Source organism: Sapajus apella, unplaced genomic scaffold, assembly GCF_009761245.1.
Source record: "Sapajus apella isolate SASKATOON/1434 unplaced genomic scaffold, GSC_monkey_1.0 scaffold25, whole genome shotgun sequence".
In the NCBI taxonomy this organism is placed as follows: domain Eukaryota; kingdom Metazoa; phylum Chordata; class Mammalia; order Primates; family Cebidae; genus Sapajus; species Sapajus apella.
Window position 1 is genome coordinate 10,675,704 of NW_022436965.1, and position 17,692 is coordinate 10,693,395.

General features: G+C 38.4%; 1 protein-coding gene across 12 annotated transcripts in view; it reads right to left on the minus strand.

Annotated features, from left to right (window-relative positions):
- CEP350 (centrosomal protein 350) overlaps positions 1-17,692 on the minus strand; it is a 151,700-nt gene that overhangs the window by 60,005 nt on the left and 74,003 nt on the right. For all 12 annotated transcript variants that reach the window (XM_032291254.1, XM_032291248.1, XM_032291253.1 and 9 more), the window contains 6 exons: positions 15,974-16,137; positions 11,971-12,081; positions 11,068-11,208; positions 9,586-9,722; positions 8,416-8,538; positions 3,715-3,884 (listed from right to left, as the gene is read on the minus strand). In XM_032291254.1, coding sequence (XP_032147145.1) covers positions 3,715-3,884; positions 8,416-8,538; positions 9,586-9,722; positions 11,068-11,208; positions 11,971-12,081; positions 15,974-16,137 — 846 coding nt within the window. The remainder of the gene's footprint in view (positions 1-3,714; positions 3,885-8,415; positions 8,539-9,585; positions 9,723-11,067; positions 11,209-11,970; positions 12,082-15,973; positions 16,138-17,692) is intronic.

The window sequence follows — 17,692 nt, forward strand, 5'->3', positions numbered from 1 at the left end:
TTCTCCAAAGAGCTCTTATTTATTTTATTCAATAATGATATTTAGAAACCACAGTCTAAGGGCCATGCACGGTGGCTCACACCTGTAATCCCAGCATTTTGGGATGCCAAGGTGGAATCCCAAAGGAGGCCAGGAGCTCGAGACCAGCCTGGGTGACAGTATAAGACTGCCATTTCTTTAAAAGAAAAAAAAAAAAATGAATGAATGAATGAATTTGTAGGTACTAGTTGTCCTTGCTACTACAGGTATATCACTACTTCTGCACCTGCTCAATGAACAGAACTAGGCAATATATGGATGTACACTAATCCATTTATACATGTGTGTGCACATACTCACATACAATTACAATTGCTTTTGTATACCTACAGCCAGCCAGCTAAACACGAATTCATACTTAGGTCTCTGATCCAGTAACAAAGTTCATTCTAGTCCCTTCTTGTGTATCTTCCCTTCAAACACTGAGAAACCTGGCTCCCGCCATCCAACACTCATTTATTTATTTGTTCAACCCCAATATACATGTAAAGAACGGTTAACCTGTACCCCTGCGAAAAACTATTATCCAACTAGAGTATAGGTTTATGTACTAAACCTTTTGTGTTAGGCTTATATTAATAGTTTCCAAGCAAGACATCATTTTCCAAAGTTACTTAGGTCAGCTCTTTTCCCCCCAACCCCTTCAGTATTGTTATGCCACATATTTATAATAGTTAGATTCATTTATCACAGGCTGCATTCCATTTTCAGATCTCCCAACATCCTGACTAATGTATGTGTATGCATGATTAGTTCACAGATATTAAAATTCACTCATTGTGATACACAGTTCCAAGGTTTTGACAAATATATATCATCATACAGAACATACATACCTACAGAACAAATACTCCATGTAACAGTAAACACCCCTTCATGCATCTTCTTTGCGGTCAACTACTTCCTCTTCCGCCTAATGCCTAGAAACCACTTGTTTTCCATCTCTTTAGTTGTGTCTTATATAGAATGTCATATAAACTGAATCATATTATAATACATAGACTTTTGGGGTCTGCTTTTTCACTGAGTAAAATCCATTTAAAATTCGTCCATGTAGTTGTGTGAACCAAAAGATTATTCCCTTTAATAGCTGAATAGTATTTCACTATATGGACGTACCAGTTTGTTTATCCATTCCCCAAATAAAGGACATCTTGGTTGCTTCTAGTTCTTAACAATTATGAATATGCTGCTATGAATATAAGTGTATAGGTTTTCATGTAGACGTAAGTATTCAAATCACTTGGTAAATAGGCATGTGATTGCTGGATTGTATAGTTAAGTCTTATAAGATGCTATGAAATGATCTTCCACAGTGACCATATAATTTTGCATTCTCACCAATAATGTATGCAAGCTCCTGTTGCTCTGCATCCTTGCCACCAATTTGTTATTGTCAGTTTTTCTAATGGCCATTCTAATAAGTGTGTTACTGTATCTTGTTATTTTAATCTTCATTTCTCTAATGACATATGATGCTGAAGACCTTTTCCTGTGTCTATGTGCCATCTGCATATTTGCTTCAATCAAGTATCTGTTTAGATCTTCAGTACATTTTAAAAATTGAGTTGTTTTTCCCTGTTATTGAAGGGTTTTTTTTTTGTTGTTGTTGTTGTTTTTGCATGAGCCACCGCACCCGGCCTTCTTTACTGAGTTTTAAGAGTTCTTTATATATTCTAGATATAAATCCTTTATCAAATACATGACTTGCAAATATTTTCTCCCAATCTGTGGCTTGTCTTTTCATTCCCTTCACAATGTCTTTCACAGAGTAGAAGTTTTTAAATTCTGATAAAGCACAATTCATCAGTTTTTTCTTTCACAGATCATAACTTGAAGTGTTACATATCTAAGAAGTCATCACCAAACTGAACGTCACCTAGATTTATGTTTTCTTCTACATGTGAGTTTTTTAAGGGTTCAGTTTCTTTGGATGGTAGCTGCCTGTGAATTCTAGCTGTCTTGGCTTCTTCAGATCCCTAACTCCATTTCCTCAACTCGAGAAGACCAGTGGGCTCCATGCTCTGCAGTCTGGAAACTCTCTAGGCAGTAAACTGGTAGAACTGCAGCACTCATTTGTTTCTAGTCTCTCATGAATCACACAATTCACTGACTGAGGCCCATTGTCTTGAAAATAGTTATTTCATGTTTTGCCTGACATTTTACTTGCTTTAAGAGGGTAAGTAGGCAGGGTGCTGTAGCTCACATCTGTAATCCCAGCACTTTGGGAGGCCGAAGCGGGCAGATCATGAGGTCAGGAGTTTGAGACCAGCCTGATCAACCCAGTGAAGCCCCGTCTCTATTAAAGATAAAAAATTAGCCGGGCATGGTGGCATACACCTATAATCCCAGCTACTGAGGAGGCTGAGGCAGGAGAATCACTTGAACCGGGAGGCGAAGGCTGCAGGTTGCAGTGAGCTGAGACCGCACCACTGCACTCCAGCCTAGATGACAGAGCAAGACTCCGTCTCAAAAAAAAAAAAAAAAAAAAAAAAAATAGAAAAAGAGGGTAAGTAAATCTGATCCCTGTTGTTCCATCATGGCCAGAAGTAGCAGTAATCCAAATAATATATATTTTTTGTTTTTTTGTTAGTCAAGTGAAGCACTGGGCAAGTAACTTAATATTGTTTAAAGAAGTTAAATAAAGTAAGTCACTGTTTATAATGTTTCAAAATAGTCACCTGACAATTATTTATTCATTATTATTGGAAGCCAAAAACCATGACAAATACTTGAGATATGGCACAAACAAGTCCCACATGGTTACTGTTTCCTTCTAAGGCTTAAAAACATTATCTATAATTAAATTTGTCATCAGTGCTTTAATTAGAAACACTGTATTATTAATGAGATAAAGTTTAGTAAATATTAATGAGATAAAGTTAGGAATCTCCTCAGCTAAATATCCAAGTACACCACTTTTAATGTCTATATTCCTTTATTTACTTTTTTTTTTTTTTTGAGACAGGGTCTTGCTCTGTCACCCAAGCTGGATGCTAAGGCTCAGTCATAGCTCACTGTAGCCTTGATCTCCTAGGCTCAAGTGAACCTCCCATCTCAGCCTCCAACGTACTAGGACCACAGGCTGTGTCACCAAGTCTGGTAAATTTTAAAATTTTTTTGTAGAGACAGGGGTCTCCTTATGTTTTCCTGGCTGGTTTCAAACTCCTGGGCTCAAGCAATCCTCCCACCTCAGCCTCCCAAGTGCTGGAATTACAGGCATGAGCCCCCGCATCTAGCTTATTTGCCACTTTATAACAAGGATCATCTTTCCTCCAGTTTCTGAACAAATGATTATACATTTATTTGCAAAGAAAGTTACCTTTTTCGGCCGGGCGCGGTGGCTCAAGCCTGTAATCCCAGCACTTTGGGAGGCCGAGGCGGGTGGATCACAAGGTCAAGAGATCAAGACCATCCTGGTCAACATGGTGAAACCCCGTCTCTACTAAAAACTACAAAAAATTAGCTGGGCATGGTGGCGCGTGCCTGTAGTCCCAGCTACTCAGGAGGCTGAGGCAGGAGAATTGCCTGAACCCAGGAGGCGGAGGTTGCGGTGAGCTGAGATCGCGCCATTGCACTCCAGCCTGGGTAACAAGAGCGAAACTCCGTCTCAAAAAAAAAAACAAAACAAAACAAAACAAAAAAAAACAAAACAAAAAAAAAAAAGAAAGTTACCTTTTTCATCAGGAAGAGATGGAACGCTATCACTTCGTAGAGAATCATCTGCAGCAGTCTGAGCCTGTTCATCAATGGAACTCTCCATCTTTTCACCATTAAGTTTCTTCTCATTTTCCTTACAAGATGGAACTGAAGGACTTTCTTGGCGGCTGCTACCACTACTACTTCTATTTATGGATACGTGGAAACAAAAACAAAATTAACAGAATAAGGATTATAGTTTCAAAGTAAACTTATTTGGCCAAATGACTGTGCTTTATAATCAAGATAAAAATGAAGCAAGATGTAATATAAAACAGAAAAAGCTAAGTAACCTAAATCTGAGAATATTTTAGAAAAGATGAGAAAGATGAGTAGGAGGGAGGAAAGTTTCACTTTTAAATAATCATAATAGGCAGTGTTATTAGATTATCACTCCCTTTTTTCCTTTCATTTCAAAATCAAACTTCTGGGAAAGGTAACTACTACTCACTGTTTCCACTTCCTTACTTTTCATTAACATCATGATTTATCACAATCTGCTTCCATCCCAACTGCTCTACTAAAACTGTTCTGAATAAGCTCTATCTATACTTTGAATTGCCAAATCCAATAGATAATTTATCACTCTGCAACATTAGATGTTATTGACCATATCTCCCCTTCTTTAAAAGCTCTACTTGCTAAATAAAATGTAAAAGGTTAGGGTAATCTGGATGAAAGGTATTTATTCTTGTAACTTTTCTGTAAGCTTGAAATCTTAAATGTTAAATAGAAGAGCTCTCCTTTCTTGTATCCTATGATTTTACTCTCACCTGCTTCTCTTCCCACCTCCCTAACAAGCTTTCCTTGTTTCTTTCATTTGCTTTAAATTTTTCTGTCTTTCCTTAAATTGATGGTTTTGTTTTGGTCCTTCACTTGCACGCACACTCTATTATTATTATTTTTTGGTTGGTTGTTTTGAGAAGGAGTCTCACTCTGTTGCCCAGGATGGAGTGCCGTGCCATGATCTTGGCTCACTGAAACCTTCGCTTCCCAGGTTCACACAATTCTGCTGACTCTGCCTCCCAAGTAGCTGGGATTACAGGCATGTGCCACCACACCCAGCTAAATTTTTTTTTTTATTTTTAGTAGAGACAGGGTTTCACCATGTTGGCCAGGCTGGTTTCAAACTCCTAACCCCAGATGATCCACCTGCCTCAGCCTCCCAAAGTGCTGGGCTTATAGATGTGAACCATTGCGCCAGCCCTCTTTCTCTTTTATACTACGTATTCTCCTTGGGCAATCTTAACTATAACTTCAACTACTATCATTTAGAGTGAGCCTCAAATTTGTATCACTATCTTTGCTTTGCCCTTTCCCTGATTTTAAGCTTCAAGTGTTGAAATGCCATGGGAACTTATGTTTTTGGCTACTCCTCAGCCAACAAACCATATATTCTCCCAAGTGTTTTCCTTTCTCCTTACATTTCTTGGTTTATTCATTTACTACCCAAGCCAGGTGATAGGTTCCTAATATACTTAGGATCCTCTGCACATGCTTATTTCCTCTTCCAAAATGCCCTTGCTGCCCTGACTGCTTAATGACCTATGGAATTCAAGACTTAGTTAAAGTGTTATTTCTGAGAAGACTGCACCGACCCCACCCCAACTCTCAAGGAACGTTTAGTCACTTCTGTCCCTGTGTTCATTCTGGTTTTTGGTTTTTTTTGTGTGTGTATATTTCTATGACAGTACTTATCAGAATGTAAAGCAATTGTTTGGTTTAAGAAGTTTTTGAAAGATAAATTTTGTAATAAAGCAATAAGGTAAAAGATGTAATGCAGCACACAAGAAGGGCACATGAGTCAGAAGGACATGGAGTTGAATCCCAGTTCTACCAATTAGTAGTTATGTGCTAATCATTCACTCAGTAAATTTATAGTAGATTGCCTAGTGTGTGCTAGGTACTTTGCTAAATTCTGGTGATACAAGTATGCATGGTTCCCACTAAGATGGCTATAATAAAAAACACAACAAATATTGGTGTGGATTACAGAAAAAAATTACACTCATAGTGGGAAAATGGTATAACATGCTGCAGTTGCTTTGGAAAATAGTTTTGCATTTCTTCAAAAAGTTAAACATAGAGCTACCATACATAACCCAGCAATTCCATTCCTAAGCATATACTCAAGAGAAATGAAAACATATCTACACAAATGCTTATATGTGAATGTTCACAGCAGCATTACTTACAATGGTCAAAAAGTGGAAACCACCCAAATGTCCACCAACTGATGAAGGATAAATAATATGTGGGATATCCATGCAATGGAATATTATTTGGCCATATAAACAAAGTAGTAATACATGCTACACATGCATGAGACCTGAAAACATCATGCTAAGTGAAAGAAGTCAGTCACAAAGGGCTATATATTGTAATGATACCATAAAAAAATCCAGAACAGGCAAATCCACAGAGAATGGAGATAGAAAATAGATCTGGCCAGGCGTGGTGGCTCATGCCTGTAATCCCAGCACTTTGGGAGGCCGAGGTGGGAGGATCATGAGGTCAGAAGATTGAAGTAATTCTGGCCAACATATTTTTAGTAGAGACAGGTGAAACCCCCGTCTCTACTAAAAATATGAAAAAAAAAAACCTAGCTGGGCATGGTGGCATGTGCCTGTAATCCCGGCTACTTGGGAGGCTGAGGCAGGAAAATTGCTTGAACCAGGGAGTCGGAGTTTTGCAGTGAGTCAAGATCCCGCCACTGCACTCCAGCTTGGCCACAGAGCGAGATTTCGTCTCAAAAAAAAAAAGAAAAAAAGTAGATCAGTGGTTGCCAGAGGAGGGTATAGGGAGTAACTGCTAATGGTTACTGAGTTTATTTCTGGGGTGATGAAAAGGAAGCCCTCAAAGAGCTTCTAGTCTAGACTGTAAATGACCAACAAAGAAATGTATACAAAGGGCAGTCAAGACTGTCATAGCTATACTCACAGTGCTGTCGGAGAACAATGAAGTGAGAGCTAAAGCAGATGACGGGTAACACTAATTCTTGAAAGGTAAGTAACAATAAACTAAATGAAATGAGGTGGGGGATGGCCTAGAAAAAAGGTAGATCGAAGGCAATGGCACAGAAGACAGAGAGCATGGTTCTTAACAGAGAATTGGAACTAGTTAGAATGAATGGAGTAGAGTAAGAGGGGAAACGCCAAGAGATGGGGTTAGAGATGAACCAAAGGCTCAATTATAAAGGAACTTTTTATGCTAGGCTAAATAATTTGGACCTTAGTCTGAATATTCTGAGGGAATACTGAAGATTTCAAACAGGTGCCAAAAGGGCTAGAAATTTTAGAAAAATCACTCTGGTCACCATGTGGCTAATGAATAGAGTGTAGGAAGATTAGAGGATGAGGACAAGTATTAGGAGTTCACCACAGTAATCCAGATGACGGTCTACATGAAGTGTCAGTGAAACTGTCAGTAAAGGTTAAATGAAAGTCACATAGTTTCAGAGACATAACAGGTACCCAATAACCTTTGGTACTTTTCCCACATTTTCATGTCTTTTACTTTCATGATTTAATTTTTTAAACTGGGGTTTTACTATACTTGACAATGTTGGTATGTTACCTGTAAAAACGCTGAAAAGTCACCTCTAAAATCTTCTAATCTGAGGATGGAACCATAATTGAAAACTATAGCCATTAATATCACAACAACTACCAATGAGAAGCTATTCAATTTTTTTTTCTTTTGAGATGGAGTCTCATTCTGTCGCCCAGGCTGGAGTGCAGTGGTGCAATCTCAGCTCAATGCAGCTGCCACCTCCTGAGTTCAAGAGATTCTCGTGCCGCAGCCTCCTGAGTAGCTGAGATTATAGGCACATACCACCACACCCAGCTAATTTTTATATTTTTAGTAGAGATGGGGTTTTGCCATGTTGGCCAGGCTGATCTCAAACTCCTGACCTCAGGTGATCTGCCCACCTCAGCCTCCCAAAGTGCTGGAATCACAGGCGTGAGAGCCACTGTGCCTGGCTTATATAACAATAAAAATTAGTAACATCAGGAAATATGAATGTCAGTAAGGAAATGTGCAATAAACATAGCCTTTGAAGGCAGATAAATTAAGGTGCAATCCTTTGAGGTATCATTATTTATGTGACCTTGAAGGGGTTTCTTAATATCTCCATAAGCCTCAGTTTTCTTACCTATAAGGATAATACTATATGTGTTGGACGGCTTATTACATGGGCCAACTATTTTGTAAATTGGCTAATTACAGAAGCCAGCACTTTGAAGAGCATGCCCTGTTCTATTTAAATAAACAAGATAGGCTGGGTGTGGTGGCTCACACCTGTAATCCCAACACTTTAGGAGGCCGAGGCAGGAGGATCATCAGGTCAGGAGTTTGAGACCAGCCTGGACAACACAGTGAAACTCCGTCTCTAATAAAAACACTAAAAAATTAGTTGGGCATGTTGGCGGGCACCTGTAATCCTAGCTACTCAGGAGGCTGAGGCAGGAGAATCGCTTGAACCTGGCAGGTGGAGGTTGCAGCAAGCCAAGATCATGCCACTGCACACCAGCCTGGGCAAGAGTGTGGGACTCCATCTCAAAAATAAATAAATAAATAAAATAAACAAGATTAAGAAGTCAAAGAAAAACAATGTTTAAGCCATTTATCAGAGTTTACTAAACTGTACTGACAAAGAAATCAAATTGTCTTCACCTTCTGTCATGATTCCTGTATCCTGAAGACTCAGAATAACTATCATATGAAGGGGAATACTTCTGATGCTTTGAGTCAAGGGTTCCTTCTTTACTCTGAGAGAGTGAAACAGATGGACTTTTCCTATAAATAAAATAAAAACCTGAACATTCAAAGTCTCTAATAACAGAAATATTTTAAGTATTGCTTAACAGTAGTATGAGATGAAATGTTGAATGAATACTTATTATAAAATAACTTACATCACATTATAGAATATCTTGTTTCATTAAGGGAGTAAACACAAAATCACTCCTAGTATCAATGAATGTAAACAGAGACTTAAAATCTATGAATTAGAGACAGTCAAATATTAAGAAAAACACACAGAAATATGGTAACATTACCCAATCCTGCCAAAAATAATCTCTTTAATGGCTTTATTGCTCTTAGAATAAACTTCAAAATCCTAAATGTGCAAGGTCCTATACCATGGTCTGATCCCTGCATCATCTCATACCATTTTCTTTGCTCTCTGCCCCCAGCCACAATGGTCCTTTACATTACTAACTCCTCATCCATTAGATCTCACCACAAGCTTTATTTCCTCGGGAAAGCCTTCTCTGACCTGCTGGCACCCCTAGGCTATTAAAATTCCTACGTTACATGTCTCTGAGACATGCATTCCCTTCTTTTTTTTTTTTGAGACCAAGTCTCACTCTGTTACCAGGCTGGAGTGCGGTGGCGTCATCTCGGCTCACTGCAACATCCAACTCCCTGGTTCAAACAATTCTCCTGCCTCAGCTTCCCGAGTAGCTGGGGTTATAGGTACGTGCCACCACACCCAGCTAATTTTTATATTTTTAGTAGAGACGGGGTTTCACCATGTTGGCCAGGATGGTCTTGATCCCCTGACCTCATGATCCACCTGCCTCAGCCTTCCAAAGTGCTGGGATTACAGGCATGAGACACTGCGCCCAGCTCCTTTCATAATACTTAAATCAGTGAATAAGCATTCATTTACTTAACTGAGTATCGGAGTAATGTTTATCTTCCCTACTAGACTATGCCCATAACTGTATTCCCAACCAAGAATAGTGCCATGACAACAAATACTCCTTACATATTTACTGAATGGATATTAACCTAACAGATACTCATTATATATTGGCTGAATGAATGAATATTAACCTATCTGTTTCAGTTCTGGTCCTCAGTTGTTTCATGAAGTCTGGAAGGTGTTGCCGTTGGTGGTCATACAGTATTGCAAGAGGAGCTCCTGAAGCCGTGACAGCATCTGAGATGTGAGTTCTAGTCAACTCTGCCATCTAAATATGAACACACACAAGAAAGGCAAATATATAAAAAGATAAGGTCACAGAACTGAGAAGAAGCATAGTGTCCTGGAAAGAAAGATCACTGACTTGGGAGCAGGCAAATTCTGCCACTAATAGATGAATTACTGTGGACAAATCATTTAGTCTCAACAGCTTCATCTTATAAAAACAGAATTGGACTACATAATTTCTGAGGTTTCACCTGGCTATAACAATCTATGAATTAGACAGAAAACCGTTAAGCTTATCATAAGCAGTAATAACCCAAAAATTAATTCTTCCTTCAAGAATCGATTTAATTACTGCTTCCTTTTTAACTCTTTGCTGACCAATAGGTGAAGTACATTTTCCCTATTCTTTAACACCACTGCAAGTGCTGCATGTACTATTCATTCAATATTCATTCAAGCACTACTTTGAGCTATTCCTTTTCTAATGTCTTATTTTGATATCTTTGTTAATGTTATCTACATTAAAATTTTCTTGAGAAAGCAATTTTATACTTATATGTACAACTCCACAGTACCCAACATACAGCAGGTTCATGGATTTCCAAAAATGAAGTCATTTCACAAATAGTACTAACTTTTGGTTTAAAAAATTACAACTGCTAAAATAAAGTGAAACTGTATCAATAGTGAATTGTGATATCCTATGCAGAGACAGCAATAAAACTACTTCTGGCTATACCCCTGTTACAAGAAAGAAAAGACAGTAACTAATATTATTCTGGGTAAAAATGAAACCTCTTCACACAAAGCAGATCTGTGGTTCCCCAGGACTGAGATTAGGGACTGGCTGCAAAGAAACCGAGGAAAAGTTTTGAAGCAACAGAAATATGTTCTGCATTGTGGTGATGATTATAGGGAGATATGTGTGTCTGTGCGCACGCACATGTGTGTGTGTCTGTGTCGGTGGTTATAGGGAGACACGTGTGTGTGTGTGAGAGAGAGAGAGAGGAGTGATGGTTATAGGGAGATACATGTGTGTGTGTGTGCGTGCGTGCATGAAAGAGAAAACTCACCAACTGCATACTTAAAATGGGTACATTTTATTGTTTATAAATTATACATCAATAAAGTTGATATTTTTCTAAAAAGCTTATCAGAGGGCAGAAATTTAGAGCTCTTTGTCTTTTTTCTCTCTATAACATTCACATGTACAACACACTCCAATCAATGGTGCCTCTTATTTCAATAAGGTACGGCCCCAACTAAAAGTCACTCATTCAAAGTATGCATTTACTAAGATTTTAGAAACACATTACTGGTAAGACCAAAGGTACACAGATTGAATAAAAAGAACTAAAAAGATAATGGTTCTCAGGGGCACCTACCTCACAGATTTGGCGTGCTGCATCTGTGGTGAGGCGAGCGGTCTCTGACTGCTGAGCTGCCATTTTACATGTTGCTTCCTGCAGGACTTCAGTTACTTCCCGTTGTGATTTAACTACCTGCTGTAATGATTCTGCATGGACCTTTACATAAAAGGGGGTTAAAAAAGAAGTTATGTTTTAGTCTCCCCTTGACCCAAATTAATTTTAATTTATAAATTTGTTTCATGGGTCAAATGCCTTATTTGTAGTAAAAAAAAAAAAAAAAAAAAAAAACAAAAAAAAAAAACACTTTACTACAATCTGGATTTCATGGTTTAAGTGTTGTTTTTTTTTTTTAGATGGAGTTTTGCTCTTGTCGCCCAGGCTGGAGTGCAACGGTGCGATCTTGGCTCACTGCAACCTCCGTCTCCCAGGTTCAAGCAATTCTCCTTCCTCAGCCTCCTGAGTAGCTGGGTTTACAGGCATGCACCAGCACGCCTGGCTAATTTCTTGTATTTTCAGTAGAGACGGGGTTTCTATATGTTCATCAGGCTGGTCTTAAACTCCCAACCTCAGGTGACCTACCTGCCTTGGCCTCCCAAAGTGCTGGGATTACAGGTGTGAGCCACCACACCCAGCCCACGGTTTAAGTCTTAACTTCACTGTTCACAAGTTACTGTATTCGTGAATAAGTAAATACAATATACCTCAGTTGCCACTTTCCTAAACTAGAAATAAGTCTCGACAATTTATTTCACAAGGTTGTAACAAAAATGGAATGACATGGAATTATCCCATAAAAAGTACTAAAGCTTTATTATTTATATATATTTTTTTCTCCTATATAATTTAAAGAATGCTGAAGTAATTTCTAAGATACAAATTTAGGTTTAAAAAACAAGAACCTGCTACAAAATAAGTTACCTGAGCTGCTTTGTTTCGAGTTTCTTCTAATTGTCTCTGACTCTCCAGAGCCTCTTGTTCAGCCTTCAGTTTCAAGAGGGCCAAGTCTCTTTCATGGCGTTGCTGTTGTGCCTTAAAGAAATGGTCAAATGTTGATTCTACAATGCTAAAATATTTTAACACAGTGACTATAACACACACAATGCTATCTTCCTAACACAAATCATTTGAAGCAGCTAATTAGAACCAAAGGGAAAGATAGTGAAAAGAATAGTCAATAGCCACTTTTCACTTATCACAATATTTAATGACTACCTCCCATGTGCCAAATAATGTAGTAATATAAAAAATTTCCAGGACATACAGGACTAAGAATTAATACCAAAAAGCTGGTTAGAAAGTAAAGGCTATAGCACCCAACTTTTTGGAAGAGATAAAAAAAATGTATCCTATGTGTAAAAGAAGAAAGTAATGGCTCACATTTCAATTTTTATGATTGTTTTATTTTTACTTTTAAGTAGCAGTTTCATTAAAAAATGATGCCCCCATATAAGGTTTTCTCGTTACTAGGACCCTTTCTTTTCCTTTTTTTTTTTTGAGACAGAGCCTTGCTCTGTTGCCAGGCTGGAGTACACTGGTGCAATCTCAGCTCTCTGCAATCTCTGCCTCCTGGGTTCAAGCAATTCTCCTGCCTCAGCCTCCAGAGTAGCTGGGACTACCGGCGCATACCACCAAGCCCAGCTAATTTTCGTATTTTTTTTGGTAGAGACGAGGGTTTCACCATGTTGGCCAGGATGGTCTCGATCTCTTGACCTCCTGATCCACCTGCCTCGGCCTCCCAAACTGCTGGGATTACAGGCGTGAGCCACCGCGCCGGGCCACCAGGACCCTTTCTTACCACTATTCCATGCAATGTTATCTACAAACATATATATTTTCATCTCCTTTGAAGTAGTGTTAAATAATAGAAGTTTTCAAAAGGTGGTAAGGGCTGGGTGCAGTGGCTCATGTCTGTAATCCCAGCACTTTGGGAGGCCATGAGAGGACTGCTTGAGGCCAGGAGTTCAAGACCAGCCTGGTCAACATAGTGAGACCCTCGTTTCTATTTTTTTAAAATTAAAACAAAATAAAAGTAGACAAAAAATGGTGGTAAGTTTGTATGTAAGGCTGTGGTAATGCTCTGCCCAAATCTAGAAACCCTGAATTGTAATGTATTTCTAAAACGTTAGAAAACCTCAGGGCTGACTCAGACTTCAAGGTCAGGATGGCCCTCCACTACAATGGGGTCATTTCCTCAATACAATGATTCTCAACAAAGTTGGCATAAGTCCCTCCCCCACCCTCTACCAGGCGACATCTGGATATGTCCAGGGAGTTACTGCTGCCACAATGACTGGACAACACTACTGTTATTTGGTGGGAGGGGGACAGGAATGATGGGCTCTCTGCAAAGTATGGGAACAGTCCCACACAAAGAACTGTCTAACAGGTCTTTTGGGAAGAAAAAATGGAAAATAAAACTGAAAAAAAAATAATTTAGCATCAAAAACCATAAAACATTTAGGAATAAATTTTAAAATGTGTAAGACCTCTACAATGAAAACTGTAATACTGATGAGAGAAATATTCGAAGATCTAAATAGAAAAATACATCATGTTCACGAATGAGAAAAGGCAACACTGTTAAGATATGAATTCTCCCCAGACTGACTGATCTATAGATTTAATAGCATTCTAATTAAAATCCTTCCAGACTTTTTTTTTTGGGGGGGGGGGAGGGTAGAAATTGACAAACTGATTCTAAAAATTACATGGAAAAGCAAACAACCTAGAATAGCCAAAACCATCTTTTGAGGAATTGTATCTTGATTTCAAGACTCACTAAAAGCCAGAGTAATAAAAACAATATGGTACTGACATTAAGGATAAATGAAAAGATGAATGGAAAATGAGCCCAGAAATAGGTCTACACATAATTGATTACTTAATCATTGATAAACACACTAAGGTAATTTAAGTCTTTTTAATAAACTGGTCCTGGAACAGTTGAATATCCATATATTAGGGAAAAATAAACTTTGACTCTCTTCCTCATGTCAAATCTCAAAATTAACTTGAGAAGGAATACACACTTAAATATGAAAGCTAAAATTATAAAGCTTTTGGGAAAAAACATAAGAGAATGTTAGGATATCTTAGTATCTTAGGGTAGGCAAAGGTTTCTTTCCTTCTTTCTTTCTTTTTTTGAGACAGGGTTTCACTCTGGAGTTCAATGGCACAATCTTGGCTTACTGCAACCTCCACCTCCCAGACTCAAGCGATTCTCCTGCCTTAGCCCCTCCAAGTAGCTGGTACTACAGGCATACACCACCGTGGACAGCTAGTTTTGTGTATTTATTAGCAGAGATGGGATTTCGCCATGTTGCCCAGGCTGACCTTGAACTCCTGAGCTTAAGTGAGCTGCCTGCCTTGGTCTCCCAAAAAGTCCTGGGATAACAGGTGTGAGCCACCACGTTCAGCTCAAAGATTTCTTAGAAAACGAAAGGTATTACCACAAAGGAAAGAAACAAAAAACTGGATTTGGTCAAAATTTAAAACTTCTATTCCTCAAAAGACACAGTTTAAAAAGTGAAAAGATAAGCCAAAGCCTGGAGTACAATAATTCCAATACATCTGAAAAGAACTTGTTTCCAGAACTCCTATAAATCAATAATTAAAAAGACAACCCCATCATGAAGGGAGTAAAAGAGCTGAACAGATATTCACAAAAGAAGATAAAAGAATGCTCAATAAATACACAAAAAGACAATCAGTATCATCAGTCATGAGAGAAACGCAAATTACAACTACAATGTGATACTATTTCACACTCAATAGAATGACTGAAATAAAAGATTAATAATATCAAATTATAGCAGAGATACGGACAACTGGAATTGTATGTACTTCAAAAGCATAAAATGTTACAACCACTTTGGAAAACTGTATGGCAGTTTCTTATAAAGCTTCATATACTTGCCCCAAGCAATTCCACCACTACTAAGTACTTACACAAGAAAAATGAAAATACATGTAGTACACACAGAGTTGTTTTAAAATGTTCATAGCAGGAATATTTACAATAGCCAAAAGCTGGAAATAATCCAAATGTACATCAATAAGAAAACTGATAAACAAACTGTGAATATTAATGGAATATTACTCAGCAAAAAAAAAACCAAAAAACTGATAAAACAACATGGATAAATCTTAAATTGATACTGAATAAAATAAGTTAAACACAGAGTTCAAAGGACCCTTCATTTTATACGAAGTTCTAGAACAGGCCAAAATAAACTATGGTGCCAGAAATCAGAACAGTAATTGCCTTTGGGAAGGGGGATTAATTGAAAATGGGCATGAGTCAGCTTTCTGGGGTAATAACGTAACGGTTCTATGCCTTGATTAGGGTGGTTCTTACACAGGTAAATACACCGGTCAAAACTCATCAAAACTCTACACTTCGAATCTGTGTATTTTCTACTATGTAAGTAATACCTCAGGGTTTTGTTTTTTAAAGCATCTACACTAAGGAATAGTGCTCAGACCGTCTCTAGATTTTTGTTTGCTAAGGAAAAATCCACATTATCCTGGCTTTATCAAACACCTGGATCTCAGAAACTTTTCTTTTTGGTATAAATAAAGCTTTAAAAAAAAAAAAAAAAACCTCAATATTTATCAATGAAAAGAGAAAATACAAAGAATATTTGGCTAGATGATTTTTATACTATCAATTAAACAAAGCAGAAAACAGGGAAAACAAAGTATTTGAGAGAGCATGATTTTATTATTGTTAGGCTGCCAAACACTGTATCTTTTTAGTGTCCTGATAGTTTTCCCAGGACTATTTATTTATAGGTGCTATATGGCAGACTGTTTTTTTCTATTTGGCACAGTAGTTTAAGTCATCATTAAAACTATTATAAATAGCGAAGAAAGAAGAAAAACCACAGAAAGCTAAAAAAGAAAACTCTAAATTAAATACCTTTATGATCTGAGCTAGAGACACGCTCTCCTGTTGAGCAAGTGAAATGCCTCTAACTCTTTCTACATCTGACAGTTGGCGCACGGATTCCTCAATGGCGTTCAGATAACTGAGTTCTGCTGCCATGCGATGATGGAGGCCAGCAGGAGAAAAGCGCTTAGAACCTGGAGGGCATGACAATGGTCAAATGAAAAAATTAACATGAAATTACACCTCAGATTTCTAAAATCTGTCATTCTAAGAGCCAAAATCAAGTTTGCTTTCCTTTGTAGGAAAAACTGGGACTTAATACAGGAATATCTCGGAGATACTGCAGGTTCAGTTCCAGTCCGAAGGAATAAATATATAAAGTAGGTCACAAATTTTTTGGTTTCACAGTGCATATAAGAGTTACATTTGCACTATACTGAGGTCTAGTAAGTGTGCAATAGCATTATGTCTAAAAAACATGTACATACTGGGCTGGGCGCAGTGGCTCACACCTATAATCCCAGCACTTTGGGAGGCTGAGGCAGGCAGATCATGAGGTCAAGAGATCGAGTCCATCCTGGCCAACATGGTAAAGCCCTGTCTCTACTAAAAATACTAAAATTAGCTGGGCGTGGTGGCACCCGCCTGTAGTCCCAGCTACTTGGAAGACTGAGGCAAGAGAAATGCTTTGTCACACACAAAAAACAAACACACACACACACACACACACACACACACGCACACTTTAAAGATACTGTATTGCTAAAAAATGCAAAGTCCTTATCTTTCTGCTGGTGGAAGGTCTTATCTCAATGTGGATAGCTACTGACTGATCAGGGTAATTGCTAAAGGCTGGAGTGTTTGTGGCAACTGTTTTTTTTTTTTTTTTGAGATGGAATCTAGCTCTGTCACCAGGCTGGAGTGCAGCAGTGGTGCGATCTCAGCTCACTGCAACCTCTGCCTCCTGGGTTCAAGCAATTCTCCTGTGTTAGCCTCCTAAGTAGCTGGGATTACAGGCATGCACCACCATGCCCAGCTAATTTTTTTGCATTTTTAGTAGAGATGAGGTTTCATCACGTTGGTCAGGCTGGTCTCAAACTCCTGACCTCGTGATCTGCCTGCCTCAGCCTCCCAATGTGCTGGGGATTACAAGTGTGAGCCACTGCGCCCAACCAACTGTGGCAACTTAAGACAACAATGAACTTCACTGCATGGATTGACTCTTGCTTTCATAAAAGATTTCTCTGGAGCATGTGATGCTGTTTGGTAGCATCTGACCCACTTTCTGCAGTACCTCTTTCAAAACTGGAGACAGTGCTCTCAAACCCTGCTACTGCTTTATCAATTAAATTTATATAATATTCTAAATCCTTTCTTCAAACTTTAGCTCATCAGCTGTATTAACCCCTAATTAGAGAGTCAGCTCATGCTTTGAAGCCACACCATGACTTCTCTCTAGCTACTATGAAAGTCCTAGATGACAGTTTCTTGCAACATAAGGCTGTTTCATCTGCATTGAAACTCTGTTCAGTGTAGCCACTTTCATCAATTATCTTCTGGATAACTTGCTGCAACTTCTACATCAGCACTTGTTGCTTCACCTTGCACTTTTATTTTATGGGAGATGGCTTCTTTCTTTAACCTCTGCTACCTTCCAATTTTTCTTCTGCAGCTTCCTCACCTCTCTCAGGCTATACAGAATTGAAGAGAATTAGGGTCTTGCTCTGGATTAAGCTTTGGCTTTAGGTT